The sequence below is a fragment of the Nerophis lumbriciformis genome, linkage group LG15 (assembly GCF_033978685.3).
Source record: "Nerophis lumbriciformis linkage group LG15, RoL_Nlum_v2.1, whole genome shotgun sequence".
NCBI lineage: Eukaryota > Metazoa > Chordata > Actinopteri > Syngnathiformes > Syngnathidae > Nerophis > Nerophis lumbriciformis.
The window spans coordinates 33,048,082-33,075,870 of record NC_084562.2 but is presented as its reverse complement, the minus strand read 5'-3'; the positions used below and the strand labels follow the sequence as shown (position 1 = coordinate 33,075,870).

The 27,789-nt window shown below is 41.2% G+C and overlaps 1 protein-coding gene across 4 annotated transcripts in view; it reads left to right on the top strand.

Moving 5' to 3' along the window:
- adamtsl5 (ADAMTS like 5) overlaps positions 1–8,608 on the top strand; it is a 201,009-nt gene extending 192,401 nt beyond the window's left edge. For all 4 annotated transcript variants that reach the window (XM_061975081.2, XM_061975078.2, XM_061975077.2 and 1 more), the window contains 2 exons: positions 7,833–7,904; positions 7,996–8,608. In XM_061975081.2, coding sequence (XP_061831065.1) covers positions 7,833–7,904; positions 7,996–8,333 — 410 coding nt within the window. In that variant the 3' untranslated portion in view covers positions 8,334–8,608. The remainder of the gene's footprint in view (positions 1–7,832; positions 7,905–7,995) is intronic.
- The last annotated feature ends 19,181 nt before the right edge of the window (positions 8,609–27,789 follow it).

Here is a 27,789-nt window from a genome sequence, read left to right as displayed (position 1 = left end):
TATGAACTATATTACACATTTCCATAGTTTAGTTAGCTGAGGTATATAATGTACAGTGTATTTTGTCAACAACTGTATGTGTGTAGCGTATTTTTTGTGCTGAGCGATCATAAAACGGCTGCAAAAGACGCACTGGCTGAGGCTCGCCTCCTGCACCCCCACCGTAGAATTGTTATATCAACTAAAGCCCACACTTAAACTTTCCACGTGCAAGATTTAATCTATTTTAAAAAATTATTTCATAAGAAGCCAAAAAGTGCAAAAACAATAATGTTCGTGTTGGAGGAGTTGTGAATGCAGGGACACAACATTAGGTACACCTGCAGACTGCAGGTGTATCTAATTCACAACTCCTCCAACACGAACATTATTGTTTTTGCACTTTTTGGCTTCTTATTAAATAACTTTTGTAACCTATTTTCATGGGCTTTCCTCTTTGTGATGTTAAGTTCCTGTTATGTGCTGTTATACAGTATATGCCTTGAGCTCTTATTTTGAAGGCGCTAAGAGCGGAAGTGATGTCACGTTGCGGAGGTTTTTGAAAGAAGGTAAATAAAGTGGTCCTCCGTGTTTGTTATTTTGTAGTTTCATACAGTATAGGCGACATTTATAAACCCTCGGTTACACTTTTTTAAATAGATTCAATCTTGCACGTGGAAAGTTTAAGTGAGGGCTTTAGTTGCGGCGCATGGACTTAATTTATAAGTAAAGGTAAGACCATAATAACGTTTTTTTTAATTAAATGTGCTTTTTTGTGTGCTACAGTTTGTATGTGTAAAGTTAAACTTAAGTTAAAGTACCAATGATTGTCACACACACACTAGGTGTAATGACATTTGTCGTCTACATTTGACCCATCCCCTTGATCACCCCCTGGGAGGTGAGGGGAGCAGTGGGCAGCAGCGGCGCCGCGCCCGGGAATCATTTTTGGTGATTTAACCCCCAATTCCAACCCTTGATGCTGAGTGCCAAGCAGGGAAGAATGCTGGTATGAGCTTTTAAACATAACCCGTTAACTGCTGCCAATCAAATGGTGAATAAGATACTCTTTAGGGTTCATATGTTTGTAAATCTGACTGTGATGAAGTCAGTGCCTCACCAGCCATCAACCTCACCGCACGTCACTTATATATATATATATATATATATATATATATATATATATATATATATATATATATATTTATATATATATATATATATATATATATATATCAATCAATCAATCAATCAATGTTTATTTATATAGCCCTAAATCACAAGTGTCTCAAAGGGCTGCACAAGCCACAACGACATCCTCGGTATAGCCCACATAAGGGCAAGGAAAAACTCACCCCAGTGGGACGTCGATGTGAATGACTATGAGAAACCTTGGAGAGGACCGCATATGTGGGTAACCCCCCCCCTCTAGGGAGACCGAATGCAATGGATGTCGAGTGGGTCTAACATAATATTGTGAGAGTCCAGTCCATAGTGGATCCAGCATAACAGTAAGAGTCCAGTCCACAGTGGGGTCAGCAGGAAACCATCCCGAGCGGAGACGGGTCAGCAGCGCAGAGATGTTCCCAACCAATATACAGGCGAGCGGTCCACCCCGGGTCCCGACCCCGGACAGCCAGCACCCCATCCATGGCCACCGGATCTGTGTGTCTTCCCCTCCACAAGGGATAGGGGGGAGCAGAGGAGAAAAGAAAAGAAACGGCAGATCAACTGGTCTAAAAAAGGGGGGCTATTCAAAGGCTAGAGTATACAAATGAGTTTTGAGATGGGACTTAAATGTTTCTACTGAGGTAGCATCTCTAACTGTTACCGGGAGGGCATTCCATAGTGCTGGAGCCCGAATAGAAAACGCTCTACAGCCCGCAGACTTTTTTTGGGCTCTGGGAATCACTAATAAGCCGGAGTTCTTTGAACGCAGATTTCTTGCCGGGACATATGGTACAATACAATCGGCAAGATAGGCTGGAGCTAGACCGTGTAGTATTTTATACGTAAGTAGTAAAACCTTAAAGTCGCATCTTAAGTGCACAGGAAGCCAGTGCAGGTGAGCCAGTATAGGCGTAATATGATCAAACTTTCTTGTTCTTGTCAAACGTCTAGCAGCCGCATTTTGTACCAACTGTAATCTTTTAATGCTAGACATAGGGAGACCCGAAAATAATACGTTACAGTAGTCGAGACGAGACGTAACGAACGCATGAATAATGATCTCAGCGTCGCTAGTGGACAAAATGGAACGAATTTTAGCGATATTACGGAGATGAAAGAAGGCCGTTTTAGTAACACTCTTAATGTGTGACTCAAAGGAGAGAGTTGGGTCGAAGATAATACCCAGATTCTTTACTGAGTCGCTTTGTGTAATTGTTTGGTTGTCAAATGTTTAGGTGGTATTATCAAATAAATGTCGGTGTTTAGCAGGACCGATAATCAGCATTTCCGTTTTCTTAGTGTTGAGTTGCAAGAAGTTAGCGGACATCCATTGTTTAATTTCATTAAGACACGCCTCCAGCTGACTACAATCCGGCGTGTTGGTCAGCTTTAGGGGCATGTAGAGTTGGGTGTCATCAGCATAGCAATGAAAGCTAACACCGTATTTGCGTATGATGTCGCCTAGCGGCAGCATGTATATACTAAAGAGTGCAGGGCCAAGAACCGAACCTTGGGGGACTCCGCACGTTACCTTAACATAGTCCGAGGTCACATTATTATGGGAGACGCACTGCATCCTGTCAGTAAGATAAGAGTTAAACCACGACAAGGCTAAGTCTGACATACCAATACGTGTTTTGATACGCTCTAATAAAATATTATGATCGACGGTATCGAAAGCAGCGCTAAGATCAAGAAGCAGCAACATAGATGACGCATCAGAATCCATCGTTAGCAGTAGATCGTTAGTCATTTTTGCGAGGGCTGTCTCCGTAGAGTGATTTGCCCTGAAACCGGATTGAAAAGGTTCACAGAGATTGTTAGACACCAAGTGTTCATTTAGCTGCTGTGCGACAATTTTTTCGAGGATTTTCGAGATAAACGGAAGGTGGGACACCGGCCGGTAGTTTACCATGAGGTCAGGATCGAGGTTAGGTCTTTTGAGCAAAGGATGAATAACCGCTTTTTTGAATGCTAGTGGAACAGTGCCAGAGGAAAGTGATAAGTTTATAATATTTAGCACTGATGGACCTAATAATACAAAAAGCTCCTTAATAAGTTTCCCAGGAAATGGGTCAAGTAAACATGTTGTTTGTTTTGTCCCATTTACACATCTTAACAATTCCTCTAATGTTATTTCATCAAAGAGAGAGAAACTATTTTGGAGGGCGGTATCCTTCGTAGATACAGTTGTATCTGTGTTAATAGAACCCAGTTGTAGCTGCGATGCATTGTCTTTAATCTCCTTTCTAATGAGTTCAATTTTCTTATTAAAGAAATTCATAAAATCATCTGCTGAGTGGGTGGAGCTACTGGGAGGAGTCCCTTGTTGGGTTAGCGATGCTACTGTACTAAACAAAAATTTCGGATCATTTTTGTTGAGGTGGATGAGATTTGAGTAATATTTAGCTTTAGCTAGGGTAAGCATGTGTTTATAAGTTGTTAAACTATCACTCCATGCTTGATGAAAATATATATACTATATTGCCAAAAGTATTTGGCCACCTGCCTTTACTCACATATGAACTTGAAGTGCCATCCCATGGAATTGTCCAAAATGTTTTGGTATCCTGGAGCATTCAAAGTTCCTTTCCCTGGAACTAAGGGGCCAAGCCCAACTCCTGAAAAACAACCCCACATCATAACTCCTCCTCCACCAAATATCACACTCGGCACAATGCAGTTCGAAATGTAGTGTTTTCCTGGCAACCTCCAAACCCAGACTGGTCCATCAGATTGCCAGATGGAAAAGCGTGATTCATCAGTCCAGAGAGGGCGTCTCCACTGCTCTAGAGTCCAGTGGTGACGTGCTTTACACCACTGCATCCCACGCTTTGCATTGGACTTGGTGATGTATGGCTTAGATGCAGCTGCTCGGCCATGGAAACCCGTTCCATGAAGCTCTCTGCGTACTGTACGTGGGCTAATTGGAAGGTCACATGAAGTTTGGAGCTCTGTAGCAGCTGACTGTGCAGAAAGTCTTTGCACTATGCGCTTCAGCATCCGCTGACCCCTCTCTGTCAGTTTATGTGGCCTACCACTTGGTGGCTGAGTTGCTGTTGTTCCCAAACTCTTCACTTTTCTTATAATAAAGTCGACTTTGGAATATTTAGGAGCGAGGAAATTTCACGACTGGATTTGTTGCACATGTGGCATCCTATGACAGTTCCACGCTGGAAATCACTGAGAGCATCCCATTCTTTCACAAATGTTTGTAGAAACAGTCTTCATGCCTAAGTGCTTGATTTTATACACATATATTTTCCAACATAAGGCTTTAATAGGTATTGCTTTATAGCAGGGGTAGGGAACCTATGGCTCTAGAGCCAGATGTGGCTCTTTTGATGACTGCATCTGGCTCTCAGATAAATCTTAACTGACATAGCTTAACACGATAAGTAATGACGAGAAGTCTAGCAAAACTCCTAGCCATTATGGACAACACCTCCCACCCACTACCCTCGGACCTTGCGGGGAGAATGACTCCCAAAATGCAACACGGAACGACACAGGAGGTCATTCATACCGACAGCCATCAGACTGTATAATGCATATGTTCCTTTTTGACTGCACTTAAATGTAGAGTATATGTAGAATATATTTATATTATTTATATATTATATATATATATATATATAATATATATTATATATATATATTATATTATTTATTATTATTACTGTCTATTGTGAGCGAACTGTGGTGCTGAATTTCCCCCAGGGATCAATAAAGTACTTTCTATTCTAATGAATAATTCAGCTGGTAATCACAGTGTTAAAAATAACGTTCAAAATATAAAACATTCTCATGCATTTTAATCCATCCATCCGTTTTTCTCGCACCTGTTCAAGAAGTCGCATTAATGGTAAGAACCATTTTATTTATTATTGGTTAGCTTCAGAATAACAATGTTATTAAAAAGAATAAGAGACTTATTATACTCTAAAAATGTTGGTCTTACTTAAAAATGCACGCATCTAGTTGTATTCAGTGTTAAAAAATATTATATGACTCTCACGGAAATACATTTTAAAATATTTGGCTTTCATGGCTCTCTCAGCCAAAAAGGTTCCCGACCCCTGCTTTATGTCAGAGTATGTTGGTGACGAACCCCAAGATGCAGAGATGGCAGGCTTTGTCCAGGAAAACATGATTTAATTTAACACTATAGCAAAAAAACAAACAAAAGGGTACAAACAAAAGGCGCGCACAAGGCGGAGAACAAACTAGGCTGTGAACTAAAATAGCACAAAGGCTAGACAAGAAACAAAAACACTTACTGTGACACGAAGGAACTATGACATGAGCAGAGTGAACAAAAGTAGACAGAGCTACAACGACAAGTATTATGACACGTAGTAGTGACAATAATCCAGCACTGACTGGAGAGGAAGGCAGGTTCAAATAGCAGCTGGCTGATTGACACCAGGTGTGGCCAGGTGCCAATCAGCCACAGCTGAGGGGACAAAGCACTCAGGGAGATAATCAGGAAATAACCAAAATAAGAGCGCTGACAGGAATCAAAGACAGGAAAAACCAAAACCTAACTGAACTGTCAGTGACCAACCTGACACTTTATAGTGTATTAATACTATAGGGGCTGCACAGAGAAGTGCAGTGAATATATATGAATTTCATGATATTAGTGCACAATTGCATTTAATCATTTATTTTTTTTAATGTACAAAGTGATGGATAACTTGCTTTGAAATCATAAGCAGATTTTTAGGTATTAATTTTACACTTAATTTGAAATGTATGTTAATGCTTTTTGCATGATCAGATGATAATAAAGTTTAAAATACTTCAAATTGTATGCAGTATATACAAATGTTCTGTCAAATGCATTTAGTGTTATTTTTTTTTGGGGGGGGGGGGCAGTTTGCACATTATTTCCAGGCTTTTGCGGGCCAAATAAAACAATATGGCGGGCCATGTGCCATGATCCGTTACCCAGGTCATGGCATGATTTATGTTTGGTAGTTTTATTATCAATAGTAGCCTCTCTTCTGGAATAGTTCCAGTAGAGTTTAAACATGCAGTGGTACGACCTCTACTTAAAAAACCCAGCCTCGACCCCTCTCTCCTCTCTAACTTCAGACCTATCTCTAATCTTCCATACATTTCCAAAATATTAGAGAAGGTTGTCTACAGTCAGTTGTTTCCCTTCTTAGAGGATAATGGTATCACTGAGCTGTTCCAGTCCGGTTTTAAAGCCCTCCACAGCACAGAGTCAGCGCTTCTAAAAGTTTTGAACGATATCCTCCTGTCCACTGATTCTGGTAAATATGTTGTCCTGGTGCTTTTAGATCTGTCTGCTGCGTTCGACACCGTCGACCACGCCACCTTAATCACTCGTCTTGAGAACTGTGTGGGCATTAAGGGCGCCGCCCTCAACTGGTTCCGGTCGTACCTAACCGACAGGAGTTTTTGTGTAAAAGTAGACAGTTTTATGTCGTCCACAGCTCCTTTACCACATGGGGTCCCCCAGGGCTCAATCCTTGCCCCAATTTTATTTGCGCTTTACCTTCTCCCCCTTGGTTCTATTTTTACGAAGTACAGTATTGCATTTCATTTTTATGCCGATGATTGCCAGATTTACTTTCCCATGGCACAAAATAACACGGTTCAACGTCTTATTGACTGCATGCACGACATCAAAGTCTGGCTTTCAGCTAACTTCCTGAGCCTAAATGAAGATAAAACAGAAGTTATGTTGTTCGGTCCAAGTCGCTCTCCCTCCCCCAACGTTGACCTCGGCACTCTGACCCCGTATCTCAGCGACTGTGTCACAAACCTGGGGGTAAAGTTTGACTCAGATTTTAAATTCGAAAAACAAATCAGCAGCGTCGTTCAAAAAAGCTTTTATCAATTACGCCAAATAGCGAAAGTGAAACCGCTTCTATCAAGACATGATCTTGAGAAATTAATCCACGCTTTTATCTCGACTCGTCTTGATTATTGTAATGCCCTGTATGTTGGCATTAGCCAGGCCTCCCTCGCCCGCCTGCAGCTCGTGCAGAACTCTGCTGCTCGTCTGCTAACACAGACCCGCAGACGTGAGCACATCACCCCTATTTTAGCGTCCCTTCACTGGCTCCCTGTGCGTTACTGAATACATTTTAAACTCCTTTTATTTGTTTTTAAATGTCTAAACAACCTCGCGCCAACCTATCTCTCCGACCTCCTTCAGCCTTACTGCCCCACCCGATCCTCAAGATCAGCCGATCAGCTGCTGTTGACGGTCCCTGACACAAGGCTGAAGCTTAGAGGTGACAGAGCTTTCGCCGTTGCTGCTCCCAAGCTCTGGAACGACCTACCCCTGAGTGTTAGACAAGCCTCCTCTCTTCCTGTTTTTAAATCTCTCTTAAAAACATACTTTTATTCCATGGCTTTTAACACTGAGTGATATCCATCCTGCAATGGCGCCCCATAATACACCTGCTGTGATCCTGTTTTTATGTTTTTATGTCTTTATTAATTCTATTTTAATTATTTATTTTTTATCGTGTTCTGTTTGTGTTGTGTTGTGTTTGCTCGGTACTCGTTTTATCTTTTAACCTGCTCATTGTACAGCACTTTGGCTACCCCTGTGGTAAATTTTAAATGTGCTCTATAAATAAAGTTGATTTGATTTGATTTGATTCCTGTTTTCGATTGTTTATGCTCACTGTGTCCTGCAGAGAATTGTGGGAAATGTCGACGAGTTAAAGGTCGAAGAGAGCGCCAGAAGCAGTATTGCCAGAAAGATTTTGGTAAGTCTGGAGTTTCTTTGTTTCGTCAACAATTAGCGATAGAAACTCAAAGAAAACCATGCATACTAAAATGTATTCCACACCAAATCAGTTTTCCGTGCCAGAGTCCTGGGGAAGCTCTACAGAGGAGTGGAGACGCGTTACGACGTCCAGATCCTTCACACATACCGTAACAGCTTCCGCCTGGAGCACCGGGAGTTCCTGTGGGCCCCCAGCGTGTGCGACTGCCCCCACCTGGAGCTAGGCAAGCAGTACATACTGATGGTGCGCCGACACGTCAACTACGAGCGTACGCTGAACCGCATCCTGCTGGAGGAGGACAGCTACGTGGTGCCGTACAGACCCCGGGAGGACCAACTGCTGCGGCCCCTGGAGACACTGTGCAGCAACGCGGGACGTACACGTCCTGGGACTTCACACCCGGCTTAGAGGGCTTCGGCCTTTGCCGAGCAGGACCTTCATTATCTGCTGCCGCTGAAGGGAAACCACACGTGGACGAAGTTCTCCACCCACAGAAACCAAAGAGACTCCATGTTTATTTAAAGGCCTGCATGGCTGACTGTGTAACATTAAGAGCACTTTAGGTGAGGCCTGCTCTGCTGCCACCTGCAAACCTTTGCCAAAGAGCATTGATTCAAAAATGCTGGTTTGATAAATACAGGTAAAAGCCAGTAAATTAGAATATTTTGAAAAACTTGATTTATTTCAGTAATTGCATTCAAAAGGTGTAACTTGTACATTATATTTATTCATTGCACACAGACTGATGCATTCAAATGTTTATTTCATTTAATTTTGATGATTTGAAGTGGCAACAAATGAAAATCCAAAATTCCGTGTGTCACAAAATTAGAATATTACTTAAGGCTAATACAAAAAAGGGATTTTTAGAAATGTTGGCCAACTGAAAAGTATGAAAATGAAAAATATGAGCATGTACAATACTCAATACTTGGTTGGAGCTCCTTTTGCCTCAATTACTGCGTTAATGCGGCGTGGCATGGAGTCGATGAGTTTCTGGCACTGCTCAGGTGTTATGAGAGCCCAGGTTGCTCTGATAGTGGCCTTCAACTCTTCTGCGTTTTTGGGTCTGGCATTCTGCATCTTCCTTTTCACAATACCCCACAGATTTTCTATGGGGCTAAGGTCAGGGGAGTTGGCGGGCCAATTTAGAACAGAAATACCATGGTCCGTAAACCAGGCACGGGTAGATTTTGCGCTGTGTGCAGGCGCCAAGTCCTGTTGGAACTTGAAATCTCCATCTCCATAGAGCAGGTCAGCAGCAGGAAGCATGAAGTGCTCTAAAACTTGCTGGTAGACGGCTGCGTTGACCCTGGATCTCAGGAAACAGAGTGGACCGACACCAGCAGATGACATGGCACCCCAAACCATCACCCAACCATGCAAATTTTGAATTTCCTTTGGAAATCGAGGTCCCAGAGTCTGGAGGAAGACAGGAGAGGCACAGGATCCACGTTGCCTGAAGTCTAGTGTAAAGTTTCCACCATCAGTGATGGTTTGGGGTGCCATGTCATCTGCTGGTGTCGGTCCACTCTGTTTCCTGAGATCCAGGGTCAACGCAGCCGTCTACCAGCAAGTTTTAGAGCACTTCATGCTTCCTGCTGCTGACCTGCTCTATGGAGATGGAGATTTCAAGTTCCAACAGGACTTGGCGCCTGCACACAGCGCAAAATCTACCCGTGCCTGGTTTACGGACCATGGTATTTCTGTTCTAAATTGGCCCGCCAACTCCCCTGACCTTAGCCCCATAGAAAATCTGTGGGGTATTGTGAAAAGGAAGATGCAGAATGCCAGACCCAAAAACGCAGAAGAGTTGAAGGCCACTATCAGAGCAACCTGGGCTCTCATAACACCTGAGCAGTGCCAGAAACTCATCGACTCCATGCCACGCTGCATTAACGCAGTAATTGAGGCAAAAGGAGCTCCAACCAAGTATTGAGTATTGTACATGCTCATATTTTTCATTTTCATACTTTTCAGTTGGCCAACATTTCTAAAAATCCCTTTTTTGTATTAGCCTTAAGTAATATTCTAATTTTGTGACACACGGAATTTTGGATTTTCATTTGTTGCCACTTCAAATCATCAAAATTAAATGAAATAAACATTTGAATGCATCAGTCTGTGTGCAATGAATAAATATAATGTACAAGTTACACCTTTTGAATGCAATTACTGAAATAAATCAAGTTTTTCAAAATATTCTAATTTACTGGCTTTTACCTGTATATTTCATTTTATACTATATTATTTCTTTGCGCAAGCCAGCTAGAGGAAAATCCACCTCAGCACTATTACTGTACACCTAAAGTACCATTTAAAAATGGTTCATAACATTTTGCATCAAATTATTTATTATGTAATGTCTGATCGTGTAGTCTAGTGATTCTCAAACTGTGGTGTGCTCCATATAGACTCACTTAATTCAGGGGTGGGCAAACTACGGCCCACGGGCCACAGCCCCTTGATCCCTTTTTAATACGGCCCGCCAAATATTGTAACAGAATTGAGCGAATATCTATTTTGAGAATTGCCACAACAAAACTGATACTAGACTTAGAGGCACTGGCAAAAAAGGGTGATCAACAACACTGCGCCCACTAAATGAGAATTTGTATGTTTCTTTGGTGTTCTGATATGATATTGTTGAAAATAGATGTATGATAATTAAAATAGCCCATGTTTGAGAAGCTTACTCTTAGTTCCAACAGATATGATATGCTTTGTAATGTGCTGACCGGCCCGTCTGTCAAATTTCAAAAGCAAATTTGGCCCCTGAGCCAAAAGGTTTGCCCACCCCAGACTTAATGAAATATTCAAACACAGTGTTACTGTTTAAACTTTGTGTTACGTTAAAGTGAGCAAAAATGTTAAATATACATTTTAAATAAAACCTCTGCCGTGTTTTTAATGAATACTTAGGCCTGCTACGCTACTGTGTGTTTAATGTTGGTCATTATGGTGGTACTTGGTGAAACCAGTTTGAGAACCACTGGTGTAGTCATTGTGAGCTTCGACCATAATAACAAGGAGCTCCATTTGAAAGTTCAATGATATTAATGTGGTGCATTCATAATAAGACGGCACACTATTTGGCAAGCAGGAGGTGGTTCTTGGACCAGTATTATTAATGCCTTGCAAGTGTTGATGTTCTAAATAACAAACTGTTTATTGACACTTTATAAAGTGATATTATTAGGGCCCGCAGTGGCCCATTGCAAAAGGACTTATGCAATGGGACATAAGGACCTATTGAATTTCTAAGGTTTTATTAGGGCCCGCAATGGCCCATTGCAAAAGGACTCCCGAAGGGAGTCCTTATGCAATGGGACATAAGGACCTATTGTTATTCGTTCGTTTTATTAGGGCCCGCACGGCCCATTGCAAAAGGACTCCCACAGGGAGTCCTTATGCAATGGGACATAAGGACCTATTGTATTTGTAAGGTTTTATTCTTTATTAGGGCCTGCAATGGGACATAAGGACCTATTGTTATTCGTTCGTTTTATTCTTTATTAGGGCCCGCCATGGCCCATTGCAAAAGGACTCCCACAGGGAGTCCTTATGCAATGGGACATAAGGACCTATTGAATTTCTAAGGTTTTATTATTCTTTATTATTAGGGCCCGCAATGGCCCATTGCAAAAGGACTCCCACAGGGAGTCCTTATGCAATGGGACATAAGGACCTATTGTTATTGTAAGGTTTTATTATTCTTTCTTTCTTTCTTTCTTTCTTTCTTCTTCCGCCGCCTCTTTGAGCACTAATTTGACCCACTTAACATGCTTCAAAACTCACCAAATTTGACCCACACATCAGGACCTGCGAAAATTGCCTTTTTAATAAAAAACGAACCTCAAAATTTAAAATTGCGCTCTAGCGCCCCCTATACAAACAAAAAAAGTACACTGCCTGTAACTCCCACTAGGAAGGTTGGAAAAACATGAAACAAAATCCTCTATGTAGGTCTGACTCAGACCTAACTTTCATAATGGTATATTCTCGGGCTAAAATCAACAGGAAGTTGGCAATTCCCCCTTCAAGACAAAAAAGTACTAAAAACAGTCACTTTTGCCTCTTTGAGCTGTAATTTTACCCCCTTAACATGCTTCAAAACTCACCAAACTGAACACACACATCAGGACTGGCTAAAACTGTGATCTAATGAAAAAACCTAACCCCAAATCTTAAAATTGTGCTCTACAGCAATTTTTTTGTTAATCGCACAAAAAACTGCTCCTCGGAAGAAAAACATTACAAAACTGCCTGTAACTCCCACTGGGAAGGTTGGAGAGACATGAAACAAAAACCTCTCCGTAGGTCTCACTTAGACCTACATTTCATAAATTGACAACCCCCAGCAAAAATATACAGGAAGTTTGCTATTCCCCCTTCAACACAACATTTTTGTAAAAACCTGTCACCTTTCTTCAAACATTATCTCCTCTGAGCGCGTTTGTTGTTTCGGCTTCAAACTAACACAGGAGAGAGATTGAACCCTTCTGATTAAAAGTTGGTGAAAGAGTTGTGATACCTGCTCCGGTTTTGATTTTATGACCCTTCAAAGACCCGCTGCACTGATGCTCCTGCGGTGCTGTTTTTTTAAGATGGCTGCTCAAAAGCAGGAAGCACCAACGTGCCCACACAATGCAGACAAGGTAGGTACACTAGACAAAAGTCTTGGGACACTTCAGACTACAAGTAGACAAAAGTATTGGGACACTTAGGACTAGCACCTGCCAAATACGCGGGCCCGAACAACGCTGCTTGCAGCTTTAATTATTATTATTACAGTGTAACACGTTTATGGGGACAACCGTGGTCGCCTTGTTAATAAAAAGTGCCTGTTAGTCCACATCAACAACCACTTTTGTTGACATGAATTTTGGGCCCGTTTATCTCGACATGTGTTTGTCTTTAACATCATGATTGTAAAAAAAAGATTTGTAGTAGGCGTATAACGATAAACGCTATTAATGATAACCACGATAAAACTCTCAACACTTAGTATTGCGGTTTGAAATAAAAAGCGTGATTGACAACTGCACTTCGATAAACTCACGGACTGATTGGCGCCAACTCGCTAGATTGAATGCTAACATGAAAACAAGAGGCGTTAACATTTTTCCCCATTAAAAAAATCACATACCAAAATATAAACTTGTATAAATGCATTGCTGTCTGAGCAACTCTAATATTGAATTGTACACATGGAACCTTCAAGCTATACTGCCTTAGTAGGGAGTGAGTGATACTCTGAGGAATATGGCACAAAGGTTTTTGTACGGTGCATTCAAGGACCGCTGACCAGAGTGGGATGCCACAACACCCACCAAAAAACACTTATCAGTGAAGCATGAGAAACACAAAACATGCAAAATAGTGGGCTTTCTAAAAATGGGTCTATTTATTTAAAACAATCTAAAGATTTCAGTGTGCCTATAAATACTTTTTAAGCACATTCAACAATATCAATCTCAATCAATCAATCTTTATTTATATAGCCCTAAATCACAAGTGTCTCAAAGGGCTGCACAAGCCACAACGACATCCTCGGTACAAAGCCCACATACGGGCAAGGAAAAACTCACCCCAGTGGGACGTCGATGTGAATGACTATGAGAAACCTTGGAGAGGACCGCATATGTGGGTAACCCCCCCCCCTCTAGGGGAGACCGAAAGCAATGGATGTCGAGTGGGTCTGACATAATATTGTGAGAGTCCAGTCCATAGTGGATCCAACATAATAGTAAGAGTCCAGTCCATAGTGGGGCCAGCAGGACACCATCCCGAGCGGAGACGGGTCAGCAGCGCAGAGATGTTCCCAGCCGATGCACAGGCGAGCGGTCCACCCCGGGTCCCGACTCTGGACAGCCAGCACTTCATCCATGGCCACCGGACCTGTGCCCCCCCCCCCCTCCCCCTCAAGGAAAAGGGGAGCAGAGGAGAAAAGAAAAGAAACGGCAGATCAACTGGTCTAACAGGGGGGCTATTTAAAGGCTAGAGTATACAAATGAGTTTTAAGATGGGACTTAAATGCTTCTACTGAGGTAGCATCTCTAATTGTTACCGGGAGGGCATTCCATAGTATTGGAGCCCCAATAGAAAACGCTCTATAGCCCGCAGACTTTTTTTGGGCTCTGGGAATCACTAATAAGCCGGAGTTCTTTGAACGCAGATTTCTTGCCGGGACATATGGTACAATGCAATCGACAAGATAGGACGGAGCTAGACCGTGTAGTATTTTATACGTAAGTAGTAAAACCTTAAAGTCACATCTTAAGTGCACAGGAAGCCAGTGCAGGTGAGCCTCCAATACTGCAATAATATCGATAACCGTGATAATTTTGGTGACAATAACTGGGATATTACATTTTCATATTGTAACACCCTCCCTAATTTGAATTTATGTAAAAATTGTTTTTTGTTTTTGTTTTTTTATATTTGTACGATAATGTCACCCCATGTAACAATCCGTTATTCTAAGAATCCCATAATATACAAATGTGAGCCCATCAATACATGTTATTATCCAACACAAACAGGATACTTCCTGCACTCTATTTGATGTTGTCCACTGTGGGCGTGCTCTTCTGCACAGTGGCAGTGCTTTTAGTTTATTCTGCTCAGTGGCCTTGTGGTTAGAGTGTCCGCCCTGAGACTGGAAGGTCGTGAGTTCAAACCCCGGCCGAGTCATACCACTGACTATAAAAATGGGAGCCATTACCTCCCTGCTTGACACTCAGCATCAAGGGTTGGAATTGGGGGTTAAATCAGTAAAATGATTCCCGAGCACAGCCACCGCTGCTGCTCACTGCTCCCCTCACCTCCCAGGGGGTGAATATGGGTAAAATGCAGAGGTTAATTTCACCACATCTAGTGTGTGTGTGACTATGATTGGTACTTTAACTTTAACTTTATTCAAGTAAAAATGCATTATGAACTATACTGTAAACAACATCTGGTCATTTTTACTGACATTTCTCAAATAGTTAGTTGGACCTTCTTATTATTTGAGGTTGTTATCTCAGCTCATTTTTCATCATTCAGCAACACATGGTTTGTACCAGAGGTGGGACCAAGTCATTGTTTTGCAAGTCACAAGTAAGTCTCAAGTCTTTGCCCTCAAGTCCGAGTCAAGTCCCGAGTCAAGACAGGCAAGCCCCGAGTCAAGTCCAAAGTCAAGACTGGAAAGTCTCAAGTCAAGTCCTAAGTCCTGCATTTTGAGTTTCGAGTCCTTTCAAGTCCTTTTAACCACAGACTAATATATTAACACAGATTGTGTATGCTTTTCAAACGCTGTATTTATTTATTAAAACAAGTGCATTTTAAATTGCAGGAAAGAAAATTGTGCTGACATTGCACTTCATAATAGCACTATTAACCAGTCATTTTAAACATTAACTCATTCCTTTACAGAACAAACATATTGAAAAATAAAGTGCAAATGTACTTATTTGTACAAAAGTGTTAACATTGAAAAAACATGACATATACGTGAACATAACAAAAAAGTTGTACTTTTTATATGTCAGGGCCCTATGCTGCATTGCATCTGCAAAAGACCAAATTAGCCAAGAGTCTGTCAGTCATTTGTGCACGATGGGGGCGTAGTATGATGCCACCATGGCTGAAAACTCGCTCCACTGGAGCACTGGAGGCAGGCACTGCCAAGACTCTCATGGCCACTCGGAACAGTGAAGGAAGAGTCTTCATGTTCAATGCCCAGAACAAAAGGGGGGAGAGAGTTGTTTTGGGTTGGTGCACTACTTGTAAGTGTATCTTGTGTTTTTTATGTTGATTTAATTAAAAAAAGAAAAAAAAATTATTTCTTGTGCGGCCCGATACCAATCGATCCACGGACCAGTACCGGGCCATGGCCCGGTGGTTGGGGACCACTGAGGTAAACAACCAACAGTATGTCAGAAAGCTAGCTAAAACGGTACACATATTCATAATATAGTATACATTTTAACTGACCTTTATTTGACTATTTTTGTCTTTTTTTAGGTGGCTAAAATACGCGGTGCTGCTGACCGCCGTCTAACGTTACGTGTGATATATTGACTAACGTAACCCTGCTTGAAAAAAATCACTGAACAAAAAGTATGAATAAGGTAGTGAACTGCAACAGATTCCCGTGTTTGCAATAACGTTATAACGTTAGCAGTGAGTTTACAGCCTCACTGATTTAACTACACAGCAAATAAAAGTCACGTTACTTAGCCAATAAACGTTATCTTACATTCAAAACTTACCGTTCTTTGTGCAACTTCAAATGCCGGACGAAGTTGGAAGTTGTTGCCTCTCCATCAGTCATTTTCGAACCGCATGTGTTGCATACTGCAAACCGTTTTGTGTTGACCACCTCGTAATTTTTATACCCAAACAAAATTATTTTAGGTATCATTTTTTGTTCACTGGCGTGTGGTTTGGACATGTCTTCTTCCTTGGTTGTCCTGCAATTTGATTGGATGAATGCTGTGTGATGAAAACAAAGTATATCTAATTTGATTGGCTGTTGTACTGAGACCACACCAGCTGACACACGCAACGCTGATAGACAAGTACACAATGAAAAATACGGAGCGCTCCCGAATAACTTTTTCATCTTTGGGTTTTGGGGAAAGTAGCAAGTCATGTCAAGTCATGTCAATTCAAAAGGCTCAAGTCCAAGTGAAGTCACAAGTCATTGATGTTAAAGTCTAAGTCGAGTTGCAAGTCTTTTTACATTTTGTCAAGTCGAGTCTAAAGTCATCAAATTCATGACTCGAGTCTGACTCGAGTCCAAGTCATGTGACTCGAGTCCACACCTCTGGTTTGTACAAATAAATGCAACATTCTTATTGGAAAATCATTGAGCAACTGATATGTTTGATAAGTTTCCTCAATTAACGAGTATTTTAAAGGCCTACTGAAATGCGATTTTCTTATTTAAACGGGGATAGCAGGTCCATTCTATGTGTCATACTTAATCATTTCACGATATTGCCATATTTTTGCTGAAAGGATTTAGTAGAGAACATCGACGATAAAGTTCGCAACTTTTGGTCGCTGATAAAAAAGCCTTGCCTGTACCGGAAGTAGCAGACGAGTAGCGTGACGTTACAGGCTGTGGAGCTCCTCACATATGCACATTGTTTACAATCATGGCCACCAGCAGCGAGAGCGTTTCGGACCGAGAAAGTGACGATTTCCCCATTAATTTGAGCGAGGATGAAAGATTCGTGGATGAGGAAAGTGAGAGTGAAGGACTAGAGGGCAGTGGGAGCGATTCAGATAGGGAAGATGCTGTGAGAGGCGGGTGGGACCTGATATTCAGCTGGGAATGACTAAAACAGTAAATAAACACAAGACATATATATACTCTATTAGCCACAACACAACCAGGCTTATATTTAATATGCCACAAATTAATCCCGCATAACAAACACCTCCCCCATCCTGTCCATATACTCAACTCAAACACCTGCACAACACACTCAATCCCACAGCCCAAAGTACCGTTCACCTCCCCAAAGTTCATACAGCACATATATTTCCCCAAAGTTATGTACGTGACATGCACATAGCGGCACGCACGTACGGGCAAGCGATCAAATGTTTGGAAGCCGCAGCTGCATGCGTACTCACGGTACCGTGTCTGCGTATCCAACTCAAAGTCCTCCTGGTAAGAGTCTCTGTTGTCCCAGTTTTCCACAGGCCAATGGTAAAGCTTGACTGCCATCTTTCAGGAATGTAAACAATGAAACACCGGCCGTGTTTGTGTTGCCAAAGTCGGCCGCAATACACCGCTTCCCACCTACAGCTTTCTTCTTTGCTGTCTCCATTGTTCATTGAACAAATTGCAAAAGATTCACCAACACAGATGTCCAGAATACTGTGGAATTTTGCGATGAAAACAGACGACTTAATAGCTGGCCACCATGCTGTCCCAAAATGTCCTCTACAATCCGTGACGTCACGCGCAGACGTCATCATACCGAGACGTTTTCAGCAGGATATTTCACGCGAAATTTAAAATTGCACTTTAGTAAGCTAACCCGGCCGTATTGGCATGTGTTGCAATGTTAAGATTTCATCATTGATGTATAAACTATCAGACTGCGTGGTTGGTAGTAGTGGGTTTCAGTAGGCCTTTAAGTTTCTGTTACCATAACTTGTCATTTCCCATCCGGCAAAAGTGATGACGTTCCTTCATCCGCCTTTGTTGCAACTAACAAACTACATCCATACTCCTTTAGTATCACCCATTCTCTGACCGTGTCTGCAGGCCAAAGTCCCAAGTAAACGTGCAGGCCATGGCGGTTTTGTCTACAACCGCTTATGTCGGCCAATCGTGACAGATGTCGACCTAAATGGGTTCCATTGTAGACTATAAAGTCAACTATTTCTCACTTAACGCCAAATAAGGCTTTGGTTTGAAGCTTTAGTGAAGTCAGGATGTAAACATCACAATATATGTTGTCATTATTTCTATGAAATTGTGTTCATTGTTGTATGAAAACAATGGCTGCCAACGTTAACACATCTGATGAATAAGAAAAAAAAATACCATAAATGAATGAAGATTAATCACAGTGTTGGTTTTGCATTGCACAAGCAGTGATGACGTCACAGGGCAGTGTGATGATAGTTAGAGTGATGTGCTCTGCGCCCTTCAAAACAAACCCTGATAGAACTTTAGATGAAACTGAGGTTATTAGTTAGTATTGCAGCGACAAACTTTCGTATCATCGAGCCCACATCCAAGTTTAAAATAGCATCTTAATGCGAAACATGAACGTAAGGATGGTGTCGCGAGCATGAATGGACAGCAGTCAAAGGACAACAAAACTATGCTGGCTGAGGTTATCTGCGTTTGTAAACAGATCAATTAAACAATGCCTTTTCCAAATGGACACATCTGTCAAGTGCTGCAAGATGTTGTTCATGTCGCCAACTAACGTTGTACGAACCAGAGGTAGCTTGTACAAAAAAGACATCTGAAAAGGTAAATAAGCTTGTTTGTGTAACCGAGGTTTTGTAATTGGAGTATACAGGTAAAAGCCAGTAAATTAGAATATTTTGAAAAACTTGATTTATTTCAGTAATTGCATTCAAAAGGTGTAACTTGTACATTATATTTATTCATTGCACACAGACTGATGCATTCAAATGTTTATTTCATTTAATTTTGATGATTTGAAGTGGCAACAAATGAAAATCCAAAATTCCGTGTGTCACAAAATTAGAATATTACTTAAGGCTAATACAAAAAAGGGATTTTTAGAAATGTTGGCCAACTGAAAAGTATGAAAATGAAAAATATGAGCATGTACAATACTCAATACTTGGTTGGAGCTCCTTTTGCCTCAATTACTGCGTTAATGCGGCGTGGCATGGAGTCGATGAGTTTCTGGCACTGCTCAGGTGTTATGAGAGCCCAGGTTGCTTTGATAGTGGCCTTCAACTCTTCTGCGTTTTTGGGTCTGGCATTCTGCATCTTCCTTTTCACAATACCCCACAGATTTTCTATGGGGCTAAGGTCAGGGGAGTTGGCGGGCCAATTTAGAACAGAAATACCATGGTCCGTAAACCAGGCACGGGTAGATTTTGCGCTGTGTGCAGGCGCCAAGTCCTGTTGGAACTTGAAATCTCCATCTCCATAGAGCAGGTCAGCAGCAGGAAGCATGAAGTGCTCTAAAACTTGCTGGTAGACGGCTGCGTTGACCCTGGATCTCAGGAAACAGAGTGGACCGACACCAGCAGATGACATGGCACCCCAAACCATCACCCAACCATGCAAATTTTGCATTTCCTTTGGAAATCGAGGTCCCAGAGTCTGGAGGAAGACAGGAGAGGCACAGGATCCACGTTGCCTGAAGTCTAGTGTAAAGTTTCCACCATCAGTGATGGTTTGGGGTGCCATGTCATCTGCTGGTGTCGGTCCACTCTGTTTCCTGAGATCCAGGGTCAACGCAGCCGTCTACCAGCAAGTTTTAGAGCACTTCATGCTTCCTGCTGCTGACCTGCTCTATGGAGATGGAGATTTCAAGTTCCAACAGGACTTGGCGCCTGCACACAGCGCAAAATCTACCCGTGCCTGGTTTACGGACCATGGTATTTCTGTTCTAAATTGGCCCGCCAACTCCCCTGACCTTAGCCCCATAGAAAATCTGTGGGGTATTGTGAAAAGGAAGATGCAGAATGCCAGACCCAAAAACGCAGAAGAGTTGAAGGCCACTATCAAAGCAACCTGGGCTCTCATAACACCTGAGCAGTGCCAGAAAGTCATCGACTCCATGCCACGCCGCATTAACGCAGTAATTGAGGCAAAAGGAGGTCCAACCAAGTATTGAGTATTGTACATGCTCATATTTTTCATTTTCATACTTTTCAGTTGGCCAACATTTCTAAAAATCCCTTTTTTGTATTAGCCTTAAGTAATATTCTAATTTTGTGACACACGGAATTTTGGATTTTCATTTGTTGCCACTTCAAATCATCAAAATTAAATGAAATAAACATTTGAATGCATCAGTCTGTGTGCAATGAATAAATATAATGTACAAGTTACACCTTTTGAATGCAATTACTGAAATAAATCAAGTTTTTCAAAATATTCTAAATTACTGGCTTTTACCTGTAAGTCGCACCGGAGTATAAGTCGCACCTGCCGAAAATGCATAATAAAGAAGGGAAAAAACATATATAAGTCGCATTTTTGGGGGAAATTTATTTGATAAAAGCCAACACCAAGAATAGACATTTGAAAGGCAATTTAAAATTAAAGCTGCAAGCAGCGTTGTTCGGGCCCGCGTATTTGGCAGGTGCTAGTCCTAAGTGTCCCAATACTTTTGTCTACTTTTAGTCTGAAGTGTCCCAAGACTTTTGTCTAGTGTACCTACCTTGTCTGCATTGTGTGGGCACGTTGGTGCTTCCTGCTTTTAAGCAGCCATCTTAAAAAAACAGCACCGCAGGAGCATGAGTGCAGCGGGTCTTTGAAGGGTCATAAAATCAAAACCGGAGCAGTTGTTAAAAATCCCATCTATACTTTTAATCACAAGGGTTTAATCTCTGTCCTGTGTTAGTTTGAAGCCGAAACGACCAACGCGCTCAGAGGAGATAGATTTTGAAGAAAGGTGAGCGGTTTTTACAAAAAAATTGTTTTGAAGGGGGAATAGCAAACTCCCTGATGATTTTTGCTGAGGGTAGTCAATTTATGAAATGTAAGTCTAAGTGAGACCTACATAGAGGTTTTTGTTTCATGTCTATCCGACCTTCCCAGTGGGAGTTACAGGCAGTTTTGTAATTTTTTTCTTCCGAGGAGCAGTTTTTTATCAGTTTTATTCAAAAATTGCTGTAGAGCGCAATTTTTGAATTTGGGGTTGGGTTTTTTTTATTATATCACAGTTTTTGCCAGTCCTGATGGGGGTCAAATTACAGCGCAAAGAGGCAAAAGTGACTGTTTTTAGTACTTTTTTGTCTTGAAGGGGGAATTGCCAACTTCCTGTAGATTTTAGCCCGAGGATGTACAATTATGAGAACTAGGTCTAAGTCAGACCTATATAGAGGTTTTTGTTTCATGTTTTTCCGACCTTCCTAGTGGGAGTTACAGGCAGTGTACCTTTTTTGTTTTTATAGGGGGCGCTAGAGCGCAATTTTAATATTTGAGGTTCGTTTTTTATAAAAAAAAAAAGGCAATTTTCGCAGGTCCTGATGTGTGGGTCAAATTTGGTGAGTTTTGAAGCATGTTAAGTGGGTCAAATTAGTGCTCAAAGAGGCGGCGGAAGAAGAAAGAAAGAAAGAAAGAAAGAAAGAAAGAATAATTAAAGCTGCAAGCAGCGTTGTTCGGGCCCGCGTATTTGGCAGGTGCTAGTCCTAAGTGTCCCAATACTTTTGTCTACTTGTAGTCTGAAGTGTCCCAAGACTTTTGTCTAGTGTACCTACCTTGTCTGCATTGTGTGGGCACGTTGGTGCTTCCTGCTTTTGAGCAGCCATCTTAAAAAAACAGCACCGCAGGAGCATCAGTGCAGCGGGTCTTTGAAGGGTCATAAAATCAAAACCGGAGCAGGTATCACAACTCTTTCACCAACTTTTAATCAGAAGGGTTCAATCTCTCTCCTGTGTTAGTTTGAAGCCGAAACAACAAACGCGCTCAGAGGAGATAATGTTTGAAGAAAGGTGACGTTTTTTTTACAAAAATGTTGTTTTGAAGGGGGAATAGCAAACTTCCTGTTGATTTTTGCTGGGGGTTGTCAATTTATGAAATGTAGGTCTAAGTGAGACCTACGGAGAGGTTTTTGTTTCATGTCTCTCCGACCTGTGGGAGTTACAGGCAGTTTTGTAATTTTTTTCTTCCGAGGAGCAGTTTTTTCTCCGTTTTATTCAAAAAATTATGTAGAGCGCAATTTTTGAATTTGGGGTTAGGTTTTTTTATTAGATCACAGTTTTTGCCAGTCCTGATGTGTGCGTTCAGTTTGGTGAGTTTTGAAGCATGTTAAGGGGGTCAAATTACAGCTCAAAGAGGCAAAAGTGACTGTTTTTAGTACTTTTTTGTCTTGAAGGGGGAATTGCCAACTTCCTGTAGATTTTAGCCCGAGGATGTACAATTATGAGAACTAGGTCTAAGTCAGACCTACATAGAGGTTTTTGTTTCATGTTTTTTCGACCTTCCTAGTGGGAGTTACAGGCAGTGTACTTTTTTTGTTTTTATAGGGGGCGCTAGAGCGCAATTTTAATATTTGAGGTTCGTTTTTTATTAAAAAAAAAGGCAATTTTCGCAGGTCCTGATGTGTGGGTCAAATTTGGTGAGTTTTGAAGCATGTTAAGTGGGTCAAATTAGTGCTCAAAGAGGCGGCGGAAGAAGAAAGAAAGAAAGAAAGAAAGAAAGAAAGAATAATAAAACCTTAGAAATTCAATAGGTCCTTATGTCCCATTGCATAAGGACTCCCTGTGGGAGTCCTTTTGCAATGGGCCGTGCGGGCCCTAATAAATAAAGAATAGTGAACAACAGGCTGAATAAGTGTACGTTATATGAGGCATAAATAACCAACTGGTATGTTAACGTAACATATTATGGTAAGAGTCATTCAAATAACTAACATATAACATATAGAACATGCTATACGTTTACCAAACAATCTGTCACTCCTAATCGCTAAATCCCATGAAATCTTATACGTCTAGTCTCTTACGTGAATGAGCTAAATAATATTATTTGATATTTTACAGTAACGTGTTAATAATTTCACACATAAGTCGCTCCTGAGTATAAGTCGCACCCCCGGCCAAACTATGAAAAAAACTGCGACTTATAGTCCGAAAAATACGGTAGATGAAGCCCAGTAAAAAAGACAGATCATAGCGAGGAAATGGAGAGGCACGTTCTTTACTGTCAACCATCACGTCTCACATCAACACACTGCCTTCTCGTCAAGGCGCCTTCTCTCTCTCTCTCACACTTCTGGTTTCAAAATAAGAGCACGACACGTCACATCCGGTCCAACTGCGCCAACAAAATGAAAACTGTTTAAAGAACTGGTTAAAGTAAGAAAGAGTAAATGCAGATGTTGCAATGGTGCACAATGTAAAGTTGTTTATGGGTGTCTTTATTGCATTATCTATTAATATACTGTACATACAGTATGTGCCTAGTTTGCTGTATTATTGCAGAAACTTTCAACATGTTCACTTATTTTTGACTCTACTTATTGCCACCAAGTTTGGAGCAAATCAATGACTTGTACTTCAGTAAAACATTTAAAAAAATGTTCCTGTATGACATTCTGACTACCCAAACTGCATTCGTATCCAAGTATTGGGATATTTCCTTAAGCAATGTGTTTTATGCAAGCAAATAATAATAATTAATTGTGATTACCGTATTTTTCGGACTATAAGTCGCAGTTTTTTTCATAGTTTGGCCGGGGGTGCGACTTATACTCAGGAGCGACTTATGTGTGAAATTATTAACACATTACCGTAAAATATCAAATAATATTATTTAGCTCATTCACGTAAGAGACTAGACGTATAAGATTTCATGGGATTTAGCGATTAGGAGTGACAGATTGTTTGGTAAAGGTATAGCATGTTCTATATGTTATAGTTATTTGAATGACTCTTACCATAATATCAATCAATCAATCAATCAATCAATCTTTATTTATATAGCCCTAAATCACAAGTGTCTCAAAGGGCTGCACAAGCCACAACGACATCCTCGGTACAAAGCCCACATACGGGCAAGGAAAAACTCACCCCAGTGGGACGTCGATGTGAATGACTATGAGAAACCTTGGAGAGGACCGCATATGTGGGTAATCCCCCACCTCTAGGGGAGACCGAAAGCAATGGATGTCGAGTGGGTCTGACATAATATTGTGAGAGTCCAGTCCATAGTGGATCCAACATAATAGTAAGAGTCCAGTCCATAGTGGGGCCAGCAGGACACCATCCCGAGCGGAGACGGGTCAGCAGCGTAGAGATGTTCCCAGCCGATGCACAGGCGAGCGGTCCACCCCGGGTCCCGACTCTGGACAGCCAGCACTTCATCCATGGCCACCGGACCTGTGCCCCCCCCCCCCTCAAGGAAAAGGGGAGCAGAGGAGAAAAGAAAAGAAACGGCAGATCAACTGGTCTAACAGGGGGGCTATTTAAAGGCTAGAGTATACAAATGAGTTTTAAGATGGGACTTAAATGCTTCTACTGAGGTAGCATCTCTAATTGTTACCGGGAGGGCATTCCATAGTACTGGAGCCCCAATAGAAAACGCTCTATAGCCCGCAGACTTTTTTTGGGCTCTGGGAATCACTAATAAGCCGGAGTTCTTTGAACGCAGATTTCTTGCCAGGACATATGGTACAATGCAATCGACAAGATAGGACGGAGCTAGACCGTGTAGTATTTTATACGTAAGTAGTAAAACCTTAAAGTCACTTCTTAAGTGCACAGGAAGCCAGTGCAGGTGAGCCAGTATAGGCGTAATATGATCAAACTTTCTTGTTCTTGTCAAAAGTCTAGCAGCCGCATTTTGTACCAACTGTAATTTTTTAATGCTAGACATAGGGAGACCCGAAAATAATACGTTACAGTAGTCGAGACGAGACGTAACGAACGCATGAATAATGATCTCAGCGTCGCTAGTGGATAAAATAGAACGAATTTTAGCGATATTACGGAGATGAAAGAAGGCCGTTTTAGTAACACTCTTAATGTGTGATTCAAACGAGAGAGTTGGGTGGAAGATAATACCCAGATTCTTTACTGATTCGCCTTGTGTAATTGTTTGGTTGTCAAATGTTAAGGTGGTATTATTAAATAAATGTCGGTGTTTAGCAGGACCGATAATCAGCATTTCCGTTTTCTTGGCGTTGAGTTGCAAGAAGTTAGCGGACATCCATTGTTTAATTTCATTAAGACACGCCTCCAGCTGACTACAATCCGGCGTGTTGGTCAGCTTTAGGGGCATGTAGAGTTGGGTGTCATCAGCATAACAATGAAAGCTAACACCGTATTTGCGTATGATGTCGCCTAGCGGCAGCATGTAAATACTAAAGAGTGCAGGGCCAAGAACCGAACCCTGAGGAACTCCGCACGTTACCTTAACATAGTCCGAGGTCACATTATTATGGGAGACGCATTGCATCCTGTCAGTAATATGTTACGTTAACATACCAGTTGGTTATTTATGCCTCATATAACATACACTTATTCAGCCTGTTGTTCACTATTCTTTATTTATTTTAAATTGCCTTTCAAATGTCTATTCTTGGTGTTGTTGGCTTTTATCAAATACATTTCCCCCAAAAATGCGACTTATACTCCAGTGCGACTTTTATATGTTTTTTTCCTTCTTTATTATGCATTTTTGGCCGGTGAGACTTATACTCCGGAGCAACTTGTAGTCCGAAAAATACGGTAATCACATTTCAAGAGTGTGATTAATCAGATTTAATAATTCATCACTTGACAGCCCTAAAGAAAACACAAATATGCAAATAACATGCGGAATAAACATCAAATGTATTGCTAGTTATTTTTGTCGATGTGTGTTGTCACACACTAGCAGGCTGTTTTATTGTCCTATTTGGGTTTTATTTTGTTTTCGAGAGTGAACCAAGATATCAAACTAACCGGTTCCAGGCTCAACATGGTTCCAAAGAACATGGAAAAACGTCAATATCATTTTCGAAAATTGTCACCGAAGGAAGATTTTTCTGAACACATCGTGGAAGTGAAGAGAGGTTTGACACTGATTAGTTAGCTTGGATGTTGAGCTGAGACAAGTGAAGGTGTGAAAGCACCAGAGGTGTGGACTCGAGTCACATGACTTGGACTCGAGTCAGACTCGAGTCATGAATTTGATGACTTTAGACTCGACTTGACAAAATGTAAAAAGACTTGCAACTCGACTTAGACTTTAACATCAATGACTTGTGACTTCACTTGGACTTGAGCCTTTTGAATTGACATGACTTGACATGACTTGCTACTTTCCCCAAAACCCAAAGATGAAAAAGTTATTCGGGAGCGCTCCGTATTTTTCATTGTGTACTTGTCTATCAGCGTTGCGTGTGTCAGCTGGTGTGGTCTCAGTACAACAGCCAATCAAATTAGATCTACTTTGTTTTCATCACACAGCATTCATCCAATCAAATTGCAGGACAACCAACGAAGAAGACATGTCCAAACCACACGCCAGTGAACAAAAAATGATACCTAAAATAATTTTGTTTGGGTATAAAAATTACGAGGTGATCAACACAAAACGGTTTGCAATATGCAACACATGCGGTTCGAAAATTACTGATGGAGAGGCAACAACTTCCAACTTCGTCCGGCATTTGAAGTTGCACAAAGAACGGTAAGTTTTGAATGTAAGATAACGTTTATTGGCTAAGTAACGTGACTTTTATTTGCTGTGTAGTTAAATCAGTGAGGCTGTAAACTCACTGCTAACGTTATAACGTTATTGCAAACACGGGAATCTGTTGCAGTTCACTACCTTATTCATACTTTTTGTTCAGTGATTTTTTAAGCAGGGTTACGTTAGTCAATATATCACACGTAACGTTAGACGGCGGTCAGCAGCACCGCGTATTTTAGCCACCTAAAAAAAGACAAAAATAGTCAAATAAAGGTCAGTTAAAATGTATACTATATTATGAATATGTGTACCGTTTTAGCTAGCTTTCTGACATACTGTTGGTTGTTTACCTCAGTGGTCCCCAACCACCGGGCCGCGGCCCGGTACTGGTCCGTGGATCGATTGGTATCGGGCCGCACAAGAAATAATTTTTTTTTCTTTTCTTTTTTTAATTAAATCAACATAAAAAACACAAGATACACTTACAAGTAGTGCACCAACCCAAAACAACTCTCTCCCCCCTTTTGTTCTGGGCATTGAACATGAAGACTCTTCCTTCACTGTTCCGAGTGGCCATGAGAGTCTTGGCAGTGCCTGCCTCCAGTGCTCCAGTGGAGCGAGTTTTCAGCCATGGTGGCATCATACTACGCCCCCATCGTGCACAAATGACTGACAGACTCTTGGCTAATTTGGTCTTTTGCAAATGCAATGCAGCATAGGGCCCTGACATATAAAAAGTACAACTTTTTTGTTATGTTCACGTATATGTCATGTTTTTTCAATGTTAACACTTTTGTACAAATAAGTACATTTGCACTTTATTTTTCAATGTGTTTGTTCTGTAAAGGAATGAGTTAATGTTTAAAATGACTGGTTAATAGTGCTATTATAAAGTGCAATGTCAGCACAATTTTCTTTCCTGCAATTTAAAATGCACTTGTTTTAATAAATAAATACAGCGTTTGAAAAGCATACACAATCTGTGTTAATATATTAGTCTGTGGTTAAAAG